At 47.7% G+C, this 21,016-nt stretch overlaps 2 protein-coding genes across 2 annotated transcripts in view; both read left to right on the top strand.

Moving 5' to 3' along the window:
- NATD1 (N-acetyltransferase domain containing 1) overlaps nucleotides 1–4,876 on the top strand; it is a 35,162-nt gene extending 30,286 nt beyond the window's left edge. Inside the window, exon 3 of the mRNA XM_050966612.1 lies at nucleotides 106–4,876. Coding sequence (XP_050822569.1) covers nucleotides 106–222 — 117 coding nt within the window. The 3' untranslated portion in view covers nucleotides 223–4,876. The remainder of the gene's footprint in view (nucleotides 1–105) is intronic.
- A 4,845-nt stretch (nucleotides 4,877–9,721) lies between these two features.
- On the top strand, nucleotides 9,722–20,372 carry TMEM11 (transmembrane protein 11). The gene is made up of 2 exons (XM_050966608.1): nucleotides 9,722–9,833; nucleotides 19,466–20,372. Exons 1-2 carry the CDS (start codon nucleotides 9,766–9,768, stop codon nucleotides 19,980–19,982), a joined length of 585 nt encoding a protein of 194 aa, XP_050822565.1. The 5' UTR covers nucleotides 9,722–9,765; the 3' UTR covers nucleotides 19,983–20,372.
- Nucleotides 20,373–21,016: the final 644 nt, after the last annotated feature.

Below are 21,016 nucleotides of genomic sequence, written 5' to 3'. Positions count from 1 at the left end.
CCCTGCATGGTCCAGCCAGTCGGGTGTAAGCCGGGATCCTGTCTTAGCTCGCGCCCAGGGGAGTGTGGTGTTTGTAAACCCATCTGTCCTCTTTTGTGGTTCTAGGCAGCCCTGGACTTTGTGGTCGAAGAGGACCTGCGAGCTCACCTGACGTGCTGGTATATTCAGAAATACGTCAAGGAGAACCCCCTGCCGCAGTACCTGGAACACTTGCAGCCTTAACGCAGGAGGCTGCGGAGCCCGGACTGCTCTGGCAGCCGCACGCCCTGCCCCTGACTGTCCGATGCGGCCTTCACTTCTGCGCGGTCTCAGGAAGTCCCACACTCTCTCAAAATCCTGATTTTTTTTTAAGTGCAGACGTGGGGGATGTGACCTTCCCAACTAGCGCCGGGGCCCTGGTAATGCACAGCAGCTGGGCTGGCTCAGGGTTCTGTTGATAGCAGCCTTCCCTGTCACTGCGCCACGGGGTGGAAGGCAATGGCTTCTGTCGGCCTCCTTCAACAATGTCCTCACCCCTGCGGCTCGTCAAAAGCAAGAAGCTGGCGGGCGGATGTCAGCTTGGGGTAGCCATTGGGCTCCACCTCTCCTCCGGCAACGTGCGGGGCTACTGCAGATCAACCCGTCCTGAGCTGAAGGGGGATTGTGGAGAGGGGCAGGGTCTTACCCACCTTTTGTCACAAAGGGGATGGAAGAGTCCAATGATAAAGCCTGACAAGCCCAGTCAGTGCCATTTGCTGTGTGGGCTGGAGCTGGAGAGGATCGAGGTCCAGCCGGTCAGCTCCCTTCGGGCAAAGCAAGGAGCATTAGCATCAAGTCCCAGAGGGTGGACGATTGGGTCTTAGGGGACTCTCTCTGCATGTTCCAGAGACATTGGGGCCTGGATGCCTTCTGTCCCAGAAAGGGGACCTATGTGAGATGGTCTGTCGTCAGCCTCTGTCAGGGGCGGGCAGCATCGCGGAGGGGTGCTCAAGAGCAGTGGCTCAGCCCAGACCTCCTTTCAGTAGCCCAGTGGCTTGAGGGGTGGGCAAGGGAAGGGAGGTTATAAACTTTGCTACCCCATCAGGGACAGGAGTGTTTTGAGCCAGTCTCTCATTTTGCTGACTCAACTCCGCCATGAACGGGGGGACGTTTCCCTGCCAGGGTTGGAGCAGTAACAGACAGCCCTAGTAATGCCTGCCATCACCGCGGGCTTTGCTTCTCTGCCTCTTTCGGATTTCAAGGGGCGGTGAGTGACAAGGGAGGGACAGAGGCGCCGTCAGCAAGGGGAACGCAGGGGTCCTGTGGATGAGCTAAGCAGGCGCCACCATCCTAGCCAAGTGCACAAACATACATGCTGAGCCAAGTAGGACATGATCCTTGAGGTGTTCAGCCAAGCCCGGGGGAGGGAGAAGGGAATGCGTCCAATCTCCGTGGAGAAGTAGGGGTGAGGCTGTTGCACTCAACGCCTAATGCTGCCTCCCCAGCCCAAGCTCTGCTCTTCCAATGACTTACTGAGCCTCCTCCCCCTCCCCCTGCCCTTTGGGAGGCTGGGGCCAGGAGCAGAATGTCCCTTCAGGGTGGGGGTCAGGGATGCAGATGCAGCACGTGAGTCGAGGGATGCTGCTGCCACCACTGCTCAGTTAATAGCGTAGGCCTGGGGTTTGCACAGGGATTGATCACTCACTGGTCACTTTCCTCTCCGCTCCCCTGCCCAGCATTGTCTGCTAACCCCTACTGCTAGGAACCCTGGCTGCTGCATCCAAGAGCTGCCCACCCAAGAGGGAGGTGTCAGATTTTTGTCCTCCCCTTTTCGTGCAGCAGCGGAGGGCTGACATGCCAGGCGGGGAGCGAGGGACGTGTTCTGCTCCATCCCAGTCTCTCACACTGATCATTAGACTTTGGGGAGGGTGGGGGGTTATCCTTCAGGAACCTTTCGGTGCTCAGGATGTGGAGGGCTGTGCTCTGCTCCAGGTCACTCGGGGCAATGTCAGGAAAGTCACTGGGTTTGCATGGATGAAACTTGTAGCTGACTCTCCCCCGGCACCCTCAGTTAGCTCATCCTGCTGATTTAGAAGAGCGGCAGTGAACTAATGGGAACTGCAAGGATCTCCTGTATTTATATTAGGCTAAATCCTGAGAGGTGCTGAGTATTGCCAACACCCGTTGACTCCCACAGAAATTGCAACATCACTTTGGAGTTGACCCTATTACTATCCCTGGGCCAGATCTTGAAGGCTGTAGTCCTAACCTCCTAATGGGAGCCTGGCCTATGTGATCTGATTTGCTTTTGCTGGACATTATATATGTCTTCCAGCATTCATTCGAGTTGCTATTTTTTTCAGTTACTATTTTTTTAAATTAGCCCTTCTGATGCTGGCTTCTACTGCAGCGACAGACCAGTCAGCAGAGCGTCTCTGAAATGCTATTATTCCCTCCCTCACAAGTCATGAAATGCTGTGCCTCGAAAGCAAGGGAGGTCTGTTTTGTCCCGGGCACAGGCATGTGAGGCAATGAGGAAGCAGATCAAGAGTTCCTGCTAACCAGCCCCTCACTGCTGCTCCCAGGCTGTTCTGCCACAGTCAGGACCCCACCTGTTTCTGTTTGGCATGTGGGGAAGAAATAATCCAGTTCAGATACTGAACTATGGCTATGCATGGCTTGCATCCTCAGCCTGCTGCTGCATCAGTGGTTGGTGACTGTGCATCTGTGTGCCATGGCTCAGCATTGTCATATCCTTCCGTATGGACAAGGTCTTGTACCATTGTCACCCAGCATCATGGCACTGAGAGGCCCAAAATCTAGCCAGGACTCATTAAATGTCTTTCAAAACACTAAATAGACTCCAGAGGGGTCTCAATGCTGTTCTCTGCGTGACAGAACGCCCAGGGGGTGGGTGTCTCAGGCAATTGATAGTGAGATACAGAGTCTTTCACTGCTGGGCCATATTCAAATCCACCTTCCTTTGGTAGTGTCTGAAAGTTACAATCTGATCACTGCTCAGGGGTCTAAGTGGAACGAGTTGGGTGTAGAGAGGATTCCAGTTCTATTCCTGGAACCTAAGCTCAAGCCCACTGCAGTCAATGGATAGACTCTTGTTGACTTACTAGACTTTGGCTCAGCGGTACAGAACAGGTGTCCTCATCGCTGGCTGCTCAGCTGGTCTCTTTGGTGGCAGTCTCAGAAGAGCATCCAGTGACTGACTCAGCATGAAGATTGAACTATCCTCCTTAAACTCCAGGCCAAGGTTAAGGCTTAGCGTGGGCTACTTTGCAGTTAGTCTGCCTTGCTACAAACTAGACTGTATCTGTTCTGCAGACCTAGGACTTCAGACACCTGGGCTCTCACCAGCAGTTCCTTCACTCATCTTAAAATGACAGGCTGAAATCTAACTGGCGTGGTTTAACTGACAACGCTCTGATATAATCCTTCCTTGTCGCTCTAAGCTTCATACCCCTTCTCCCACCTGCAACATCGTCAAACCTGTCACAACACCAGCTTCCCAAATGAATGGACCTTTGTCCTGTCTAACAAGGCTGATGAAAGTGACAGAAATGCCTCAGATTCGTGCTTGTCTGTGGTAGTATATTGTTGAAGAGACTGCCCTGAACTTCTCCGTGCTTTGGATGCACTGGGCTTGACTGTTTCTTCTAGGAAATTGTAGGGGGAATCTGAAAAGCAGCATGGGTATAGAGTTAAAAGGCCCAGTGCTCAAGAGGAATCTAAGGTGCTACACTAGAGTTATGTTTGGCAAAGAACAGATAAGGCCTAGTTAAGATGGGCACAGGGACAGATCTAGCTGCACCAAAACTGAAGAATGGTAGAATTGCCCTGCTCATCACCATGTTCTCCTGTTGCTCAAGATGAGAAGACACTATTGTAACAGTGGTCCAGCAGAGTTGCTTGAGAATTGCCCGCATGGCTGCCATGTAGAAGCACAGTGCTGGGCCAAGCCCATTACTGAGAACCTCATCCCACTTTTGGTATTAACTTCTCTTGGGTGTACAGCTTCCAGACATGCAAAGTTATGCCTCCTGCTGGAATGCCCACTGGAGGACTATGGTGTTATCATTTCACATGTTACGCTATTGTGCTATTTCCATGGGAACCTTGGCCCTCCTAGATCAGATCAAGATTGGCCACCCCTGCCTTAAAACAAGCGCAGTACAGGGACTTGCTGCTGCTTCACTCTGAGGTGCTGTCACCATTTCTGTTCCTGATACCATGGAGACATTTGATAGTGCTTGTGCTCACAGTTCTACTGATGTATCCATCCACTACCTTTCATTTCCGGTATTATTTGATGTTTGGGAATAGCAATACTTACTAGCCAAGGCAAGTCATTGGTGCTGCTGCAGTCCTCCATGCTACAATAACCCATCATTGGCAGCTGGATGTGACCTGCAGGTCCCTGGTGATGGAAGACTCTCCCTACACTGTTTCCATCACCCATCCTTTCCTAGCTCATCCCTGTGGGAAGGAGTCCCCTCAACATCTTGTGATACTCAATGGTGCTGATTGAACTTGGGGGATCTCGAACTCCTAGACGCTCTTCAAACAAGAATGGGAAAGAGGTTTCAGGGGTGTGTTGAGATATCAAAACTCACTTGAACTAAAGACCTAAGGAATATATAGGACATTGTCAAACTGACTTCCGTGTCAACCAATTTGAAGCTCCCTCTTTCTCGTATGGCCTCCAGTGTTGTGTTTCCCTCTGTCTAGGGTTTTTGGGTTTTTTTCCTGTTGAATTCAGTGGTAACTATGTGCCTTTCCTACTCAGGACCTGACACAAATGACCTTTCTGCTTTCATTTGTGTCTAACATTCTCCCTCCCTATATGTCATACTATTAAACATGAACCTACTGCATGGAATACAATACAATAAAAGGTGTGGCTTAACCAGTCTTCATTGATGGGGGCTGCTCCTGCATTGGGGAAAGGGTTGGCTATCTTTGCAATTAAGGCATGATACTGGGACTTGGAAAATCTAGGTTCATTTCCTGACACTGCCACCAAATCCTGGTGTGACTTTGGGCTGGTCACTGTTTGTGCCTCCATTTCCCCATCTGCAAAATGGGGATGCTAGTTCCCTATCCAACAGGGGCTGTTGAGAAGATAAATGCACGAAGGGGTGGGTACTCAGAACGTATGGCATCTAAGTACCTAGCTGGATTCTTATTCAGAAAGACGCTTCCTTATAAGAGGTGAGGCTTGGTCCCGGTGCTGAGCTGCTGACCTGAACATGGTGTGGTATATTCCCAGATGCTCTGTGACTGCTCTTGTCTTTTCCTTTCCCCAAACAAGAGCTACCCAAGCTCTTTGGCAAACCACCCTCCCTGCGGACAGAGACCCAAGCCCAACTAATGGGGAGAGAGAGGTTCCCCTTTGCAAAGAACCTATCCAGTTTCAAGGAGTTGTGAACTGAAGCTGTGGAATATAATTTCGAGGTCATAGTTAAGGCTGGCTGTACGCACCCAAGCCTAGAATCTGAAAGGTATTTAGGAGCCCAACTCCCATTGATTTCAATGGAAAAGAGGCTTCTAAATACCTTTGAGGAACTGGGCCATAATGACTGCTTCAAGCTGAGTGCTTCCGGAGTCACAGCCTGACCCCTCTGCCATCCAGCAGCAGGACCATAACAAAGAAGGACACCAAGACCATTTCTCTCCATCTGGGTTTCCTACAAGGGCCTGGTAAGTCATAAGCCTGTCCCTTGACCTGGGGGTCTGCGTTCTTGTGTTCAGGGGTTAGAATGCATGAATAATGTTTTAATAGCTTGGAGAAAAAGATTTACTCCCTGCAGATTTTGTACACAGCAAGGATAACAAGCAGGCTCCACCATGAAACAAGGAAATTCCATCAAGGGACCTAATGCCTTCACAAGCCCTGGGAGCACAGCTCAAGTACTTGGTCTCCCAGCCCCCTGAACAGAAGTTGTTTTTATGATATTGTTTCAAAAAGAGCCGGGTGCAAGCCACAGAATCTGAAGCCAGATCTCCACCGCCCCAGGCTGGGGGAGCAGGGTTGTGCTTGGTTGTAGGGTTTTGATTATATTCATTGTAAAACCGATGGTCATTTGCAAAACTCAGGTCTGGTTCCAGGCTTGGATTTCAAACGCACGCACTGGAGGTTTTGGTCGATGCACCTCTTGAGCTGCGTATTTGTCGGTTTTGGTTTATAACACAAAAGCTGGAATGTTGCTGGTTACATTCTTTCTATTTACATTCCACATTCCAGAAAGTCTTGTTTCCACTGACTGTACATCACACAAAGGGTAATGTTGCTGTTTGACAGTACAGTCTGTAGCAGTGGTTCTCAAACGTTTGTACTGGTGACCCCTTTCACATAGCAAGTCTCTGAGTGCGACCCCTCTTTATCAATTAAACACTTTTTAATATATTTAACACCATTATAAATGCTAGAAGCAAAGCAGGGTTTGGGGTGGAGGCTGACTGCTCGCGCCCCCACATGTAATAACCTCGTGACCTCCTGTGGGGTCCCGACCCCCAGTTTGAGAACCCCTGGTCTATAGTGAATGGACTTCTGCAGTGCTTTAGACCTGTTCTAAACACATGTTGTTTGTAATGACATGGCTAGAGCGTATATGCACCACTGCCCTCGGCTGGAAGGAATCAGAATTTATCCTACGTATGTCACAACTAATCCCTGTGTGCCAACCCCTGTAAAGTTGTATGTGACTAAGGAGTTGTTACGTTATCTTTATTTACATTATGTTGCTGATCAATGCCATTATTGATAACCACTGGTACTTTTCTAGCAGGGAGATATACAGACATCTTTACAATATTCTGAAATGCACTTTCAGTCACTTCGCACATGTACCAAAAGCCAATGCCCTGACCTCTTGTAGTCTCTAAAGGTCTCACTGCATGTTTTGTAGGCATTAGCTGCAGTTGGATAATAGATTCTTCCTGCAGATAGACTGAAACAGCAGGAGAAAGGAATTTTAAAAGTTAATGGACCCAGGCCCCTCCAAGGCGGCATGTCCTGGGGAGCACTGTCAGATCCAAGAAGAAGAGGAGCAACGTCAGAGAAGCTGAGAGCAGACCCATTTGAGCCATCTGTAAATGGACTGGAGAAATGCTGGGTCATCTCTGAAGGGACCCTAGGGACCAGGAGGAGTTTTGCTGCTCCTGCTGCTGAGGGGAAGGGGCCCCTGCTGGCTGAGTGCGAGGACAGGGCAGGACAGGTATTGCCCTACGGAAGGTCTTTAGCTGGGATTGGCCGCCTTATCTGGAGATGTTGTGAACTCAGCTGCAGCTGGGGGAAAAGGATGTTGTTTCATTGGAAAATCTTTAAAGTTACTTTTGTGTTGCTATAACATGAGACGGTGAAGCATCAATGACAGAAAAAATCCTCCTCTTTTTAGCACAGTGGACTAGAATCACCCCCTGCAAACTGCAGCTTGCCAAACCTACAAGGTGCTGTTCTCAAAGGCCAGGGGGCCTATACCCCAGGGAGGATGGGTGCTGTTCCTAATACTGCCCTCTCCTTAGTGCTTACACCGGGGGATGGATAGCAGCTCTCATTGCTGAGAGGATGTGCTGAATCTAACCCATCCCCTAATTGCTCTGGCCCCACCCCCTTCCACACCAGCACTACCCACTTCCTGATGGTACTGGCCCGTGATAGAGAATAGGCAGGGTATGGCTAAGCACTGGTACTCCTTCCACCTACTTTCTGTTACAGTTGGCCTCCTGTTCTATTCTGTTTTTGTCCACGTGATCTGCGCTAAGCACTTACTGGAAGGTCTGAGGTGAGTTTTTCTGTAGGTGCGTCCTGGCCAAATTCCATCTCAGGTAATTTACAGATGGCAATTTAAACACAAAAAAAATGCTCCTGTAGTCTCCTAACCTGTCATGTGGTGGTGGTTCTCCCATTTCACCCTGTGGGAGGCTGCATTTCAGTGGGTGGGTGAGGTCATCCTTTTGCCAATTTTATATGTCAGCTTGTTAAATCTGCAAAATACTTTGGGATCATAAGAAACTGGAGATGGAAATGTGCTAGTCCACTTCCTTTTGTAAGGGCAAGCTTATTCACAGAGATTCCATGCTCATACCAAAAGATGGGATGAATCTTTAGTTCAGGCGCAAATATTATCATCTTGACGGTACCCACACACAATACAGCTAGCTCTTATCACCCACTTGTCTTCCCTGCCAGTGCCCCAGCTCCCTGCTTGCCCTCCACCCTTCTCCCTCACACTGTAATCCATCTGCATGTGTCAACCATACCTGCCTGCAAGTGAAAACCCCAAGACTCGCATCTTGGGTGCCGTCACCTCTCCCCTCCCTACAGTTTTCCTTGTTATTTGATCCAGACAAGTAGACATAAAAAGGAATTTCTTTAAAAAAAATCAGGAAAATAATTTATGCCCTGGGTTTAAGTGATGGCACAATGGAGGATGTTGAGCTGAGGAACTGTCTTTTCCGCAGCCTGCAGCTCTCTGTTGCTCCGTTACTCTTTTCAGTGCCATTTTCACAGCTGCAGCACTGAACTGGAGCCCCGAGAATTCCAGCAAAGCCTGGTTCCCAGCAGTGTAGCGTCAATCCTGCCTCTACTGCACTGTTCCTCGGATGGCATCCACTAACTCCTGGGGCTCCTGCATGAGGCAATGGATGGTGTTCAGAGTTCTCTGCTCAGCGTTCCTCTCTGCAGCCTTTGCTTTGAACCTTTGGCCTTCATGCCTCTCCCTGTTTTGTCATTCATTGTCCCCCAGAATTAGTTGCTTTCTCAGCTCTGTGGCTGCTCCCCCTCACTTGATGGGGCAGGTCTTTAGTTTTGGGTGGATTTAAACTCACTCTTCCCAGGATAGACCTGCCTCTACCGCATGGAATCTCAGACCTGCCCCACTGAGAGTGATGTGTCACCCCTTCTTGGTTACCAGCCTACAGCTGACATAAACCCATTACCACAGTCCTATGGCTGAAGGAGATTGCTCTTTAGCTCAGTAGAAGTCCAGGCTTGCTCAAGCTAAAGAAATCTAGCACCTGCGAGATTTACAGGTTACTTGGGGGTTCATAATCTACAGCAGGCATTACACGGCCGTCCGCTCCTGCTCCTTCTAGCAGGACATGGAGGGTACCACGCTAGAACTGTAGTCAGGAGCAGCCCTACCCATTCTCAGTCGGTCAGTGGGGATCGATAGGGCTTGGGCTAGTATTTATTTTTAAATAGCTAGCTGCACAGGCACCCACCTCTTCCCCAGGACTGTCTTTGTTCAGCCCCTCTGCCAGTCAGCCTGTCCCCACTGGTCCACCCCAAGCTCGACCCTGCCATTAGGGCTGGGTGGGACCACACCTATTTGAGTCCTACAGAGACAAGGGAGAAGTGGGAGAGGAAGCTTTTATAGGGGCTCTGCCCCTGCCCCCAGCGCTGAGAGCGCACATCCGGCCCCACGTGGCCGCCCCGGTGCTTTGTGGGAGTTGTAGTCCATTTCCCCAACCACTCCCCTGAGTGTGTCCCTGCGAAGACAAGCTGGCTATGGGGAGAGCATGGGGTTGAGCTCAGGGTCTGGGCCTCTCTAGCGCCACCCGGCTCGTCCCAAGCTGGGAAGCGTCCCCGCCTTGCCGCCCGCAGGACTACATGTCCCATGGGCCCTAGCGCGGCGCAGAGCATGGTGGGGGTTGTAGGCCGCTCTGGCGGCGACCGCGCTCCCTCAGTGGCTCCTGTCCCGCGACCTGGACTCCATTTCCCGGCAGGCTCGGGCGCGGGCCTGGGCCCACTTGGCGGAGAGACATTTGCGACTCGAGCCGAGAGTCTCCAAGATGGCGGCGTGGGGAAGGAGGCGCGCTGGCCCCGGCAGCAGCAGCAGTGGCAGCGGCGGTAGGGAGAGGTGAGGCCTGGCCGAGCGGGACCCTGGGGCGCCGCCAGACTGGGCCACAAAGGGGCCTGAGCAGGGGCGATGGGGAGTGGACCTGGGGTCCTGCTCGGTCCGGGCTGGGCGGAGGCTGGGCCCCCTCCCCGCCGTGAGCGGGACGGACGGGGGCGTGGAGTGGGGGGGTGCAGGTCATGGTGGAGAAGAGACTAGTTTGGCGGGAGAGAAGGGGCCAGTGAGGGGGTGCAGGTCGTGGGGGAAGGGGGAGACCAGTGGGGGATGGGGAGAAGGGGCCAGTGAGGGGGTGCAGGTCCTGGGGGAAGGGGGAGACCAGTGGGGGATGGGGAGAAGGGGACAGTGAGGGGGTGCAGGTCCTGGGGGAAGGGGGAGACCAGTGGGGGATGGGGAGAAGGGGACAGTGAGGGGGTGCAGGTCCTGGGGGAAGGGGGAGACCAGTGGGGGATGGGGAGAAGGGGACAGTGAGGGGATGCAAGTTGTGGGGGAAGGGAAGAGGGAGAGGAGGAGGAGACAGTGATGGGGAGGCTGCTGGAGTGAGGGGGTGCAGGTCAGGGGGCTCGGGAGGGAGGAGAGGGGAAGAACAGGCCAGTGGGGGAAATGGGGAGGCCTGTTGTAGGGAAGGAGGAGAACAGGGCAGTAATGGGAGGAATCAAAGCCACCATCTACCAGAGTGAGCTAAGGACAGAGCTGTGATAGTCCCAAGCCTGTGGGTAAATCCAGGGCAGAGTCCAGCTGCAGCGTTGTAGTCTGCAGCTGGCTCCAGCTAGAGTGCCTTGGCTGGGGGTGAGGAAGGAAAGGGAGGGAGAGGCAGCGTCAGGGGGAAGGTCACTGCAAATCTGCACGTTACCAAAGGCAGCTTTAACCCTTAGGCCAAACGATGCCTCGTGGAAGTGCTCAGTGGTAGGAGCGTTAAAAATCTGTGTTGAAAAGCGGTGGAGGCAACAGAAGACCTTCAGAGTGACCTCCCTTTGAAGAGTGCTTAATGCTGGTTGAGTGGCTTCTGTCCTTAGGATTTTGCTGTTTTGCTCCCTGGATTTGGAGGCTGCAGAGTAATTTTAGGGGGAGGGAAGAGTGTATACTTGGCCTGGCTGCTCTGGTGGCGGTTGCTGCTGTTGGCTTTTTGTAGTGTCTGCGCTGACAAAGAGCTTTCTAAAATGCATGTTTGGTCACCAGCTGTGTTTCAGCCTCTGTCAGGATGGATGAGCAACTGGGACACGGTGGAACTCCCTGTGGAGTAGCTGTAGAAATTTTGGAAGCCTAACTTTAAAGACAGGAAAGAGAGAAATCTTGTTGCACTTCTTTAAAAATTGTATGCATAATTCTTTACTTTCTTAAAACTTCTGGCTCAATCCTGTTGTCCCTTCCGTTGGCATCTCCTTCCTTCTTCCCACCCTGCTGCTAGCTACTGTAACCAACAGCCTTTGAAAGCAGCACTCTCTTTATGGAGTAGCAAAATTGTCCTTTGTTCTATGGCCCAATTTAAAGACTTCAACGGCCCTAGGTGGGGGGGGGGGTGATATGCTTTACAAACACAAACAAGTTACTTCCCTCACTGACCTGTTCTGAGGTTTAAATATGATCCTAACTTTTACAAATGAGTGGGAGAGGGGTTGGGCATGAAAATAGGCACAGACATGACACAGCAAGACAATTTGTGACTAGAGTACTTCTAACCACTACTACACACTCCCTCCCAACACAAACCTGGCAACGGGCTACTTTTGTTATGTGTCAGACAATTCCCCTTCCAAATAACTTTGTATGGTAAGATCACCTGCTTTTAGTGTAAATCTTAGCCAAATGATGATATTCTCCCACTTGTGCAGTTGGCGATATCCACTGCACTCTTGGCTGGTGTCTTTTCCCAAGTCACGCCTACCTATCTTGTGTGGTGTTGGGAACACGGCTTGTGTGCAGGGCAATGGTGATGGCTCAGTTATCATCAGATGACAACGTGTATATGTTATATTTAGCAAATACAGCAAAGAGTCCTGTGGCACCTTATAGACTAACAGACGTTTTGGAGCATGAGCTTTCGTGGGTGAATACCCCCACGTCGGATTCACCCACGAAAGCTCATGCTCCAAAACGTCTGTTAGTCTATAAGGTGCCACAGGATTCTTTGCTGCTTTTACAGATCCAGACTAACACGGCTACCCCTCTGATAGTTAGCAAATACAGTTTTCTTATGTTCATGAATATAATTCTTGTTCAAAGACAGATTCTTACTGACTGAGCACACTGGTCTAGTTTTCTCATCAAAGAGCTGTTTTAAGGTATTTCTCAAGCTCAGTTTTTAGCTGTCAGCCAGCTAGTCTAAAAGGAGTGGCTGTTGAGGGGTAATCTCAAGGGAATAGCTAGTGAATAAAATACTGTCCAGTGTTAGGAAAGTTAGTCAAATGTAACAAAATGACTGGCAGCTGTAATTACAAAGGCCATATCCCTCCATAAAAGATCTGATTGATATCTGGAAGGTCTTTTTGGTCACTACCAGATTATACTTTATTTGTGGGGCATATGGCTAAGGATCTAACAGTATATTAGCTGTCGATTCTGGGCTGGTTTTATGATGGTGGTTAAAGGTTAAACAAAATACTGAAAAACAAACTAAAGAGAACCCACTGAATATTGCTTTCCCTCCCTCATTCCAAAGGGACTCTTTTTGCAGAGTATCTAAAGGGAATTGCTGATCTGTAGCCCAAAGCAATTTATAATGGAGAACAGCTACTGCGTGCACTTGGACTGAAATTCTGCACGATGACCACTAGAGTACAAAACAGAATGCCACTTGTTCCCTGGGGAAACAGTCTAACAAACTTGTACAGCTCAGAAAGAACAGTGCAATAATACAGCTTTGATTTCATCCCAACTGTGTCTACTGGCTTCTGGGCTGTCTTAAAGGTCTTTCCTTTCACTACCTGTACCGCTTGGATTTCCAGTGATCTGCTTGTTTGGAGCCGTGATTGATCTACTTCCATTAGTCTAGCTAATTCTTTTGTTTAAACTAAAAGTGGTGCTTCTGCTCAGTGTGGTCTCCTTAATGGTATTGCAATGTTTTCGGTGGTGGGTGCTGTCTTCTCTCACTGGTGCAGCTCTCAGGATCTCCGGCTCATTTTCCCTGATCTGTTCTCCCCTCTCTCCCCGCAATCCTCTTTCCCAGGAGAACTATATAGAATTCCTTATTTGGCTATAATCTTATTGCATTGAAGTTGCATCCCTTGGATGGAAATTTGCTTTGCCTCTGTGCTGTTGCTTCTTGTCCTCTTTGTTCTGACCATATTGATTATTGTTCTCTGAAGGTTGTGGTTGAACACATTGTCTCTGTGCTAAGATACTGATAGTAATAGGTCAAGAATACTAGAATATGGGACAGTGCTGTGGGGAAAGCTTGTCATCAGACCTCAATTCTCATGTGGAGTACCCCTGTCATTGCAGTCCTGGACCTTTCCTGAGCTGAAATGGACAAGCTTGTCAAATTGTATGATGGTTTTGTGATGTGGAATTTTTCCACTAGGGATTAAAGTGAGACCACAACTCATTTTTCATCTTGAAAGTAACAAGACTTGAATCCAGATCTAGAAATAAAAGGTTCGTGCATTGATGATTTTGAGTCTGGTCTGTCCACACAGTACTGACTTATTCAGGTTTGGTTGGGACTCTAACGATGTCAGACACTGTATGCTTTTGGCCTTCTGTGATGTGGCTCTGTTGGAATTCATCCACACACCAGTCTTCAGTCCTTAGTTGCACTGGTGTACTCATTTCTTTTGTGCATGTTGCATGTGATGCAAGTTTTGCAAATCACAAGCATTATCACATGAGAGGAAGCCCATCTTATTCAGTCACCACTCAAACAGGTCTCTCTGCATTGCAGTTCTCATGAATTTCTGCCTAGTACTGTTTACCTACAGTCAAGAAACCTCTCTTTGAATGGTGGAACCACAGGTATTCTGTTGTCCATGAACAATTGTGTCACCTTTCAGAAAGCTAACCTGGGACTTCAACATCATATAAAAAAGGGGTTCAGAAACTTGAACAATAAATGCAACAGGAATCGTGAACTGTGCATGATTTGGGGATACTTCTTATCAGGAGTGGAGATGCTTTCCAGACACCCACCAGTCAGAACTTAAAACTACTAGCCAGAAGTATATACGATAGACGGGACAGGGAGTGGGCCTCCACCAGTGAGGTCCAGGGGCACCCCACTGATGGGAAGGCCTTACCTCCTTTCCATTCCCAGCTGCTGGTTGTAGGAGGATACTGGGAAAGTTCTTCCAGGACTTTGTCCTGGATCCCATTTTCAGCAGGACTGGGGGCAAGAGAGCAAGACGTGACAGGCTCCTCCTGCTGTATACCTGTGCTATGTCCTGCCGAGTTTGGAAACTCTGGATTAAAGGTATGTGTGGTGAAAAAGAAACAGACTGTGTGTTTGTGAGTAGGAGACCACGAAAACAGGCTAGGCAGCACTGCTCATGCGGTAGTTTGAGAAGTATCCTGTGACATTTAGGTGGCCACCAGAGGCTTTTTAACTTATTAAGGAAGTCAGAGGGGACAGATTTTGGAACCCTAGCGGGAAATTTCATGAGTATCTAGCATATACCTAGCTGCAATGTCTTCTTAGTGTACTTAGTGATGTTTTTAGTAGGGGAATACATTTCAAATTCAATTTTAAACTCACTGTGTGGTTAACGTGGGCATTTTTGCCCCTCTTGCTGGTGGTTGCTGTATCAGCTGCTGAGGTGCATTGTTTGTTTGTAATCCTGACAGAACAGAAATCAGTGTAAATTATCTTATAAAACGAGTGACAAAAGCCATTTAATCTACTAAACCATCAGAACAGAGTATTCCTCTTTTATTTTTACACAGACACTGAAAAGTCAGGCATCAAGAATGAGACACCTTTTTTTTTTAAGAAAAGAAAAATCACAGGAAATAGGATTCGTGAAGCAGTGATATGCAAATAGTATTCAAGAAAAAGTTACACAGCTGCCACAGAATGGATATAAAACTTTCCTGTGGCAAAGCCTTTCCTTCTTGAAAGAATGGCTCTAGAAAATCATTTAACGTTGCCTAGTTTAACACCTGCTTTTAAGCATAACTAGCACATCCAGCATTTGGCTGTGAGGCATCATTACATGCTGTCTGAACATGGATCTCCTCTGACATTGGTTACTTATTGCACTTTTAAGGAGAATCGAGAATAACTGAGTTATCAATGCTCCCACCTAGGTCCATACAAGCACAGCACTGACCATGCTTAAATCCTGGCCGTGTTTTTTTCCAGAGTTGGTGGTGAGTTCCAAAAAGCATAATGCACAGGCTCCAGTGTGTGCTGTATTGTTCAGATGAAAGGCCCTATGTCATGGAAAATCAGTTTTGTTAGTCTTTGTACTTGAGGTCTCTGAGGGCAAGAACCCCTTTCTTGTTTTACATGTCAACAAGTTCTGGTAAGTCTTGTAGACAGAGTTCTCCAGAGTTTTCTCCTATGGGGGGACACTACACACTCTATGGATTTTTCTTCTTTTGTGTACGATGGTTTTCCCCAGGCTTTCCACCTGTTGCAGCCAGCCTTGCTTGTGGGAATGACGCACACCGAATTTAACTTCCCACATGCCTGAACTTTAGTATAATATTTATCTTGCATTTACCTCATATGTAATTTTTGCTCACTTCACTGTCTCCTGACACCTGCAATTGTTTGAGTAGCTCATCTCCTCCCCCTCCTTTTTTTGGGGGATTATCTAATCCATTGCCAAGATGAACAGTTGCATCTTGAGCACTGTCTGATGGAAGAATAAGTTGCTCTAACAGGGATTATTTGGTCAAGGAATCAGCAGCTGCAGTGCTTGGGGCCACAAGAGCATACGGCCTAGAGCCAGATGCTTTCAGGGGTGCACGTCCCATTCTGTTTTGCTTCGTGACTTTTATATGGAACAGTTTTATTGAGCGTAGTTTTGCTCCTGTGCATCGTGTTTTGATTTCACACCTATAAAAGCCTAGAGCCCAAGAATGGATAAAGTTTCTGGAGAGAGAGGAGGGCTTCAAAAAACGTATTTTCCGATAGTAATTTCAGTCCATAGTTAATGTTTAATGTGTTCCTGTCCTATTTTCCTTGACTGGAAGGCTATTGACCAAGCGGGTCTATGAGAGTATATAAAGTGTGGGGAAAGGAAGGCAGGGGACGGGAGGGATATTCAAAGATCCTTCAAGGACCAGAAGGATTCTAGAGGGAAGAAATCACTTGAAGCCTGAGAGTGTTGGGGTCTGAGCTGGGTTGGTGTTTCAATCTGAGAATGGGCCGTTCCTCTTAAATTGCCAGACCTAATCTGAGCAACCTACAAAATTATAGGCAGTTTAACAGTGGGTAGGATTCTTCTCTCAACCTAAACGTTTCCCAGAACTCCACTTGGTTGACATGGCATTTCTGATGTAAGATGCTTGATCCTTGTTTTTAGCTAGGAAGCTGAACCATTGCTGAAAATGGCTTCAGCATCAGTTCCCCTTGGAGCTGGATTGAAGTCATTAAGTATTAGCACCAGCTGAGTGAAACCACTTGCTGCTGTTTCACAAAGCCTGGGTCTCAAGTGTGCCTTCCAGGGTTAGCAATTTCCCAGAAAAAAATTAGCTTAGGACAGGGCGCTGGTAAATACAGGCGTACATATGGTTTAAACCGGGGGGAAATAATTGCATCCGTGTCTGGCTAGTTCAGCAAGCATAGAACGAATCCTTGTCAAGCCTTGGATACATCCAACTGGGGAATGGGTGCTGTCTATCCACTACATCAAAGGCGGTCTTCTGCTACAGAATGCTGCATGGCCAGAAGGACCTAGTAGTCTGCAAGTCTGTGTGTCTCTGACTGCTTAACGCATCAAGCCTACAACTGCATTATTGTCATTTTCCTATAATCAAATGTTGTTTTGACTTTTGTTTACAGAGTATTGAAAACAGAAATGAGCCATGACATGCATAACTGGCTTGAGAACATACCAAACCAAAATGCATAGCCATTCCAATGTTCAGTGTTCTAATTTAAATATATTAGGATTACCCCCACTGTAGTTTTACTTTATTTGTACAAACCTAAACTAATCAATTAACCTACTCCCTTGTGTAACCACAATTTGAATATGTAACTAAAACTAAGTGTAATGTGGTGTGCTTCAACTAAACAGTTTTCAGATTAGAAATTGCCTTAAACTGTGAATAACTCATTTTTTCTGGGGTGAAAAAAAACATGCTTTTTGCCAGGTAAAAACTACCTCTGGTAAATACCCCATGCCATCCCTGATGCATTCTGAACTGGATCTGAAATTCTACTGTCCTACAGTAGCACTTAAGACATCTTCAGTACTTACTCGAAGGGGAAACCATTGGTGAAAAGATTTAACTTCACCCTGTATGCCATGACTATGTTTGGCTCTATTTGTGCAGTGAAACTAGGTTGCTCGAGTTCGTTTCCGGATGCTGTCATGCTAACCCAATTCTGTTTGGCATTTAAACCTTAGAAACATGTCTCTGCAATTTAAAACAAATACATATTTTAATATGTTTTATAACAAATATTGTACTTTTACTAGACACAATCCCTTTAAATTAGCAAAAATGCTTTCCTTTAAAAGCTTGCACCTCCAAGGTTGAGCAACGGACAAACTGAAGGGGTTAACCTGCTAGAGAACGTACTTTTTTGGGGAAAAAATCTTAAGCTTCACAGTGAAATGTTTTGTTTCCGTCACCAAATAAATGAATCTCATAAGAGGTTGCAAACCAGTCCTTGTCCTAGGCAGCACTGGCAGAATCTCCTATTCTAAATGCAGACATGTTCAAGGCAAATGTAATGTAACCAGAAAATGCCCAATGTCTGGCTTGCAAGGAAAACCTTGCTTGCCAACCAGACTCTTTTATAGAAACAGCTCTTCTGGTCCTGAAGAAGGAGGCTGGTAAGTCTTAGCTCCTGCTGCTTGGTATTGTTGTCACCATTCACTGTAAACAAGCTACTTCAGGCAACAGCCTGTAATTTAACAATATTCTTGATTACAGGTGGCTGCCACACAATACCCTTCACAGTGTGACTAAAACTGAATTTAAAGGGTAATGTCTGGCACTACAGCAGCTTGCAAACATGTATCTTCTCTTCCTTTGCCATTTCCAGTGCCAACACACTAGTGTCTTTATACTAATGGAGCAAGAAAGAAGGGTTAGTTTCAGTCTCCATTGCCAAATCACTAATACCAAGTGAGCCCAAGTGCTATCAGGAACGATGTCTGCTGCGAGTAGGGCAAAGTTGTGTACTGGTTGCTCTTGCTGTGCGAAAGCAATTTGCCAAATCACTATATCCTTGGGAGCCCATGTGCTCGGGACACAGGCTCTAAGAGAACATATTAAAATCAGTTTCTTTTAATGAGGCAAATCCCGCCCAGTGTAACAGACGACACCATTTGCTTTGTTCTGCTTTCTCATTGAGGGGCAGAGCAGATGTGAGGCTACTGCACAGATAAGGAAACATATCTGTGGACTTTGGAGTAACAAGATAAAGGACAAGATGCTGCTGATGGGCAAGAAGCTGGAAACTAGTCCAGGCTACCAACAGCTGTTTTACCAAGGACTAGAGATCTTGCATGATACATGCAGTCTGTGTACAGATCTTCCCTAGTATGGTCCAGTGGCAGGAGTAGGGAGACTGCTCCAGGGTAATGTGAGCACCGGTTTCTTAGCATTTAACCAAAGTTGCAGTAAAACCTGCCTCTTTCCCCTGTTGCCTTCCAGTGTTGTGAGGAAAGAACCAAATGTGCTAACAAATTCTGATTGATGCTCTGCTGTTACCTCTCCCTGTAGCTGCACATTTGTGTTGTTCCTTATCACCACAGGCTGGATCCCACAAATTAGCCAGTCTTATAGCAAGCTGGAATATAGGTTGCCTAGTTCTTGATTGTAGAACTAACATGGTTGAGGTGTGGGATCTGGAAATGTGGGGATTAGCATAGGTGGTTCTGATCTGTGCCAGGAAAGGGGGTGGCCAAAACGCATGTCTCATTGAAAATTTGCAACACTTTTGTTGAGGGGACAACTTGTATTCGGATCCATAGTTTGTTTTTTTGTTCTGTTGGTGGCTCATTCCATCATCTGACACAGTCTCCTCTTTGTGACATTGACACCAGGTCAGAGCCCCGGCGCCTCTGGGCCTGGCAGGTCAGAGCCCCGGCACCTCTTTCCTTACAGATTAAATGCTGATTGACACCATCTCCGCAGCAGGTGACTGTGATGTCACTGATGGCAGAAGTCAAGTGGGAAATCTGTTTCAGGAGGATTCATCCAATTGCAAGATCTTGCTTTCTTGAAAAGTTCTTAATTCCCAAACGTGAGGAAAGTAAAGTTGACTTGTATGTAAAATGCATAATTAAGCCGAAATGAAAGAGCTTTTCTAAATTTCATTTGAGAGCAGCTGATTGTTCAAGCGAGTTCTGATCAGAAAAAAATACTACTTTGTTGAGGGAAAAGCAGCGATTAGGTGATCATAAAGTGCTGACCTGGTTTCAGTTGTGAGTCTCCCATACTCCAGGCTAACTGGGTTAATGCAGAGGAAGAGTTGTCTCTGTGCTCTGTAGTTTAATTCTGTGTTTCCTTCTTAACAGGATCATCTTGTCCTCCACGGAGTGTTACATTGTGCATGAAATCTACAATGGGGAGAATGCTCAGGACCAGTTTGAGTATGAGCTGGAGCAGGCCCTGGAAGCACAGTACAAATATATAGTGATAGAGCCCACTCGCATCGGTGACGAGACCGCTCGCTGGATCACAGTTGGGAACTGCCTGCACAAGACCGCCGTCCTAGCAGGCACTGCTTGTCTCTTCACCCCTCTGGCACTTCCAGTAGATTATTCCCATTACATCTCCCTGCCTGCTGGCGTGCTGAGCATGGCCTGCTGCACCCTCTACGGTATCTCCTGGCAGTTTGACCCCTGCTGCAAGTACCAAGTGGAGTATGATGCCTATAAACTTTCCCGCCTGCCCCTGCATACACTCACTTCCTCCACTCCTGTGGTGCTGGTGAGAAAGGATGACCTGCACAGAAAGAGACTGCATAACACGATAGCACTCGCTGCCCTGGTGTACTGTGTAAAGAAGATCTATGAACTCTATGTTGTATGACTTCAGTAGGGAAAAGAGAAACCCTCAAAGACAAGTGTATTATTAAGACTCCCACAGTAACATTTTTTTCCTCTGAGAAGCAGTGGAGACTGGGAAGGCATTTGGTTTAATAGAGTTGTTATTTTTAAAATAACACATCACTGGTGCACCAAGGTTTTTCAGTTCTTCATTACTCTTAAGATGTGGATCTGCAGTGTCTTGAGAGCTGTATGCTAGGCTGTGGGAGACAAATCCAGCAGTGGAATGTCAATGGAAGAAAACTATATAAAGGGGGTGTGAAAGGTTTTGGTTTTTTGTTTTTTTGGGGGAAACCTTTAAGTATATTGTTTAATTGTATACACAGAACCAGCCCAAAGTTATCATTGCCCATTAAAAGATGAGAATTTCAAATGCTTTTGCGCTCTTTCCTACTAAACTGGCTCCTTTTTGGAGTTTGGATCAAGTGGGGAGGGGACCTAACATTTTGCCATGGAAGCCATGGCAATTGACACTACTTATATACCCAGCAGCAGTGCGCATGTGACCTTGCAGTCTGATGAAGGGATGGCTTTGGTGAGCAGTGGGGTATTTGATCTCTTGTGCATCACCAGTTGCTTCTTGGTGAAGGGTGCCAGTTGTGACGGTGTTTGATGATCTGTCTTGAGCACTGATGCTCTGTTCTTAGACTGCAGTGCTGTCCTGCTGCCTTCTTCCTGAGCTCGGTGGGAATTGGTCTACATTTCCTGTTGGTGCCAAGCACTTCTTGCTCAACTTGCATACAGGTTCTCCTCCAGTGTGAACATATCTCCATTGGGTGTAAGATTAAGTTCTCTTGGTGTGGTAGGTAAGTCTTAAACTGCATTGGAGTTAAGGGCTCCAGAGGGGAGCAGTTGACGACTTCACCTTTGTCATATTTTGTTACTGTCACACACATTTGTGCAACCACTATGTGAAATTAAAATAGTATTAGCACATGTGCCCTGATCATTTACTTCCCTTGGCACTGGTGGTAACTTCTAGAGGAACTTGCTGTCAGTGCAAGAGGCCATCTGCTG

Source organism: Gopherus flavomarginatus, chromosome 9, assembly GCF_025201925.1.
Source record: "Gopherus flavomarginatus isolate rGopFla2 chromosome 9, rGopFla2.mat.asm, whole genome shotgun sequence".
In the NCBI taxonomy this organism is placed as follows: domain Eukaryota; kingdom Metazoa; phylum Chordata; order Testudines; family Testudinidae; genus Gopherus; species Gopherus flavomarginatus.
The sequence above is the reverse complement of the archived record's forward strand: the minus strand, read 5'-3'. Positions and strand labels throughout refer to the sequence as shown.

Coding starts and splice junctions, on each gene's coding strand:
- TMEM11 (XM_050966608.1), top strand. CDS start 9,766: ATGGCGGCGTGGGGAAGGAGGCGCGCTGGCCCCGGCAGCAGCAGCAGT. Junction 9,834..19,465: donor GGCAGCGGCGGTAGGGAGAG/GTGAGGCCTGGC, acceptor CCTTCTTAACAG/GATCATCTTGTCCTCCACGG.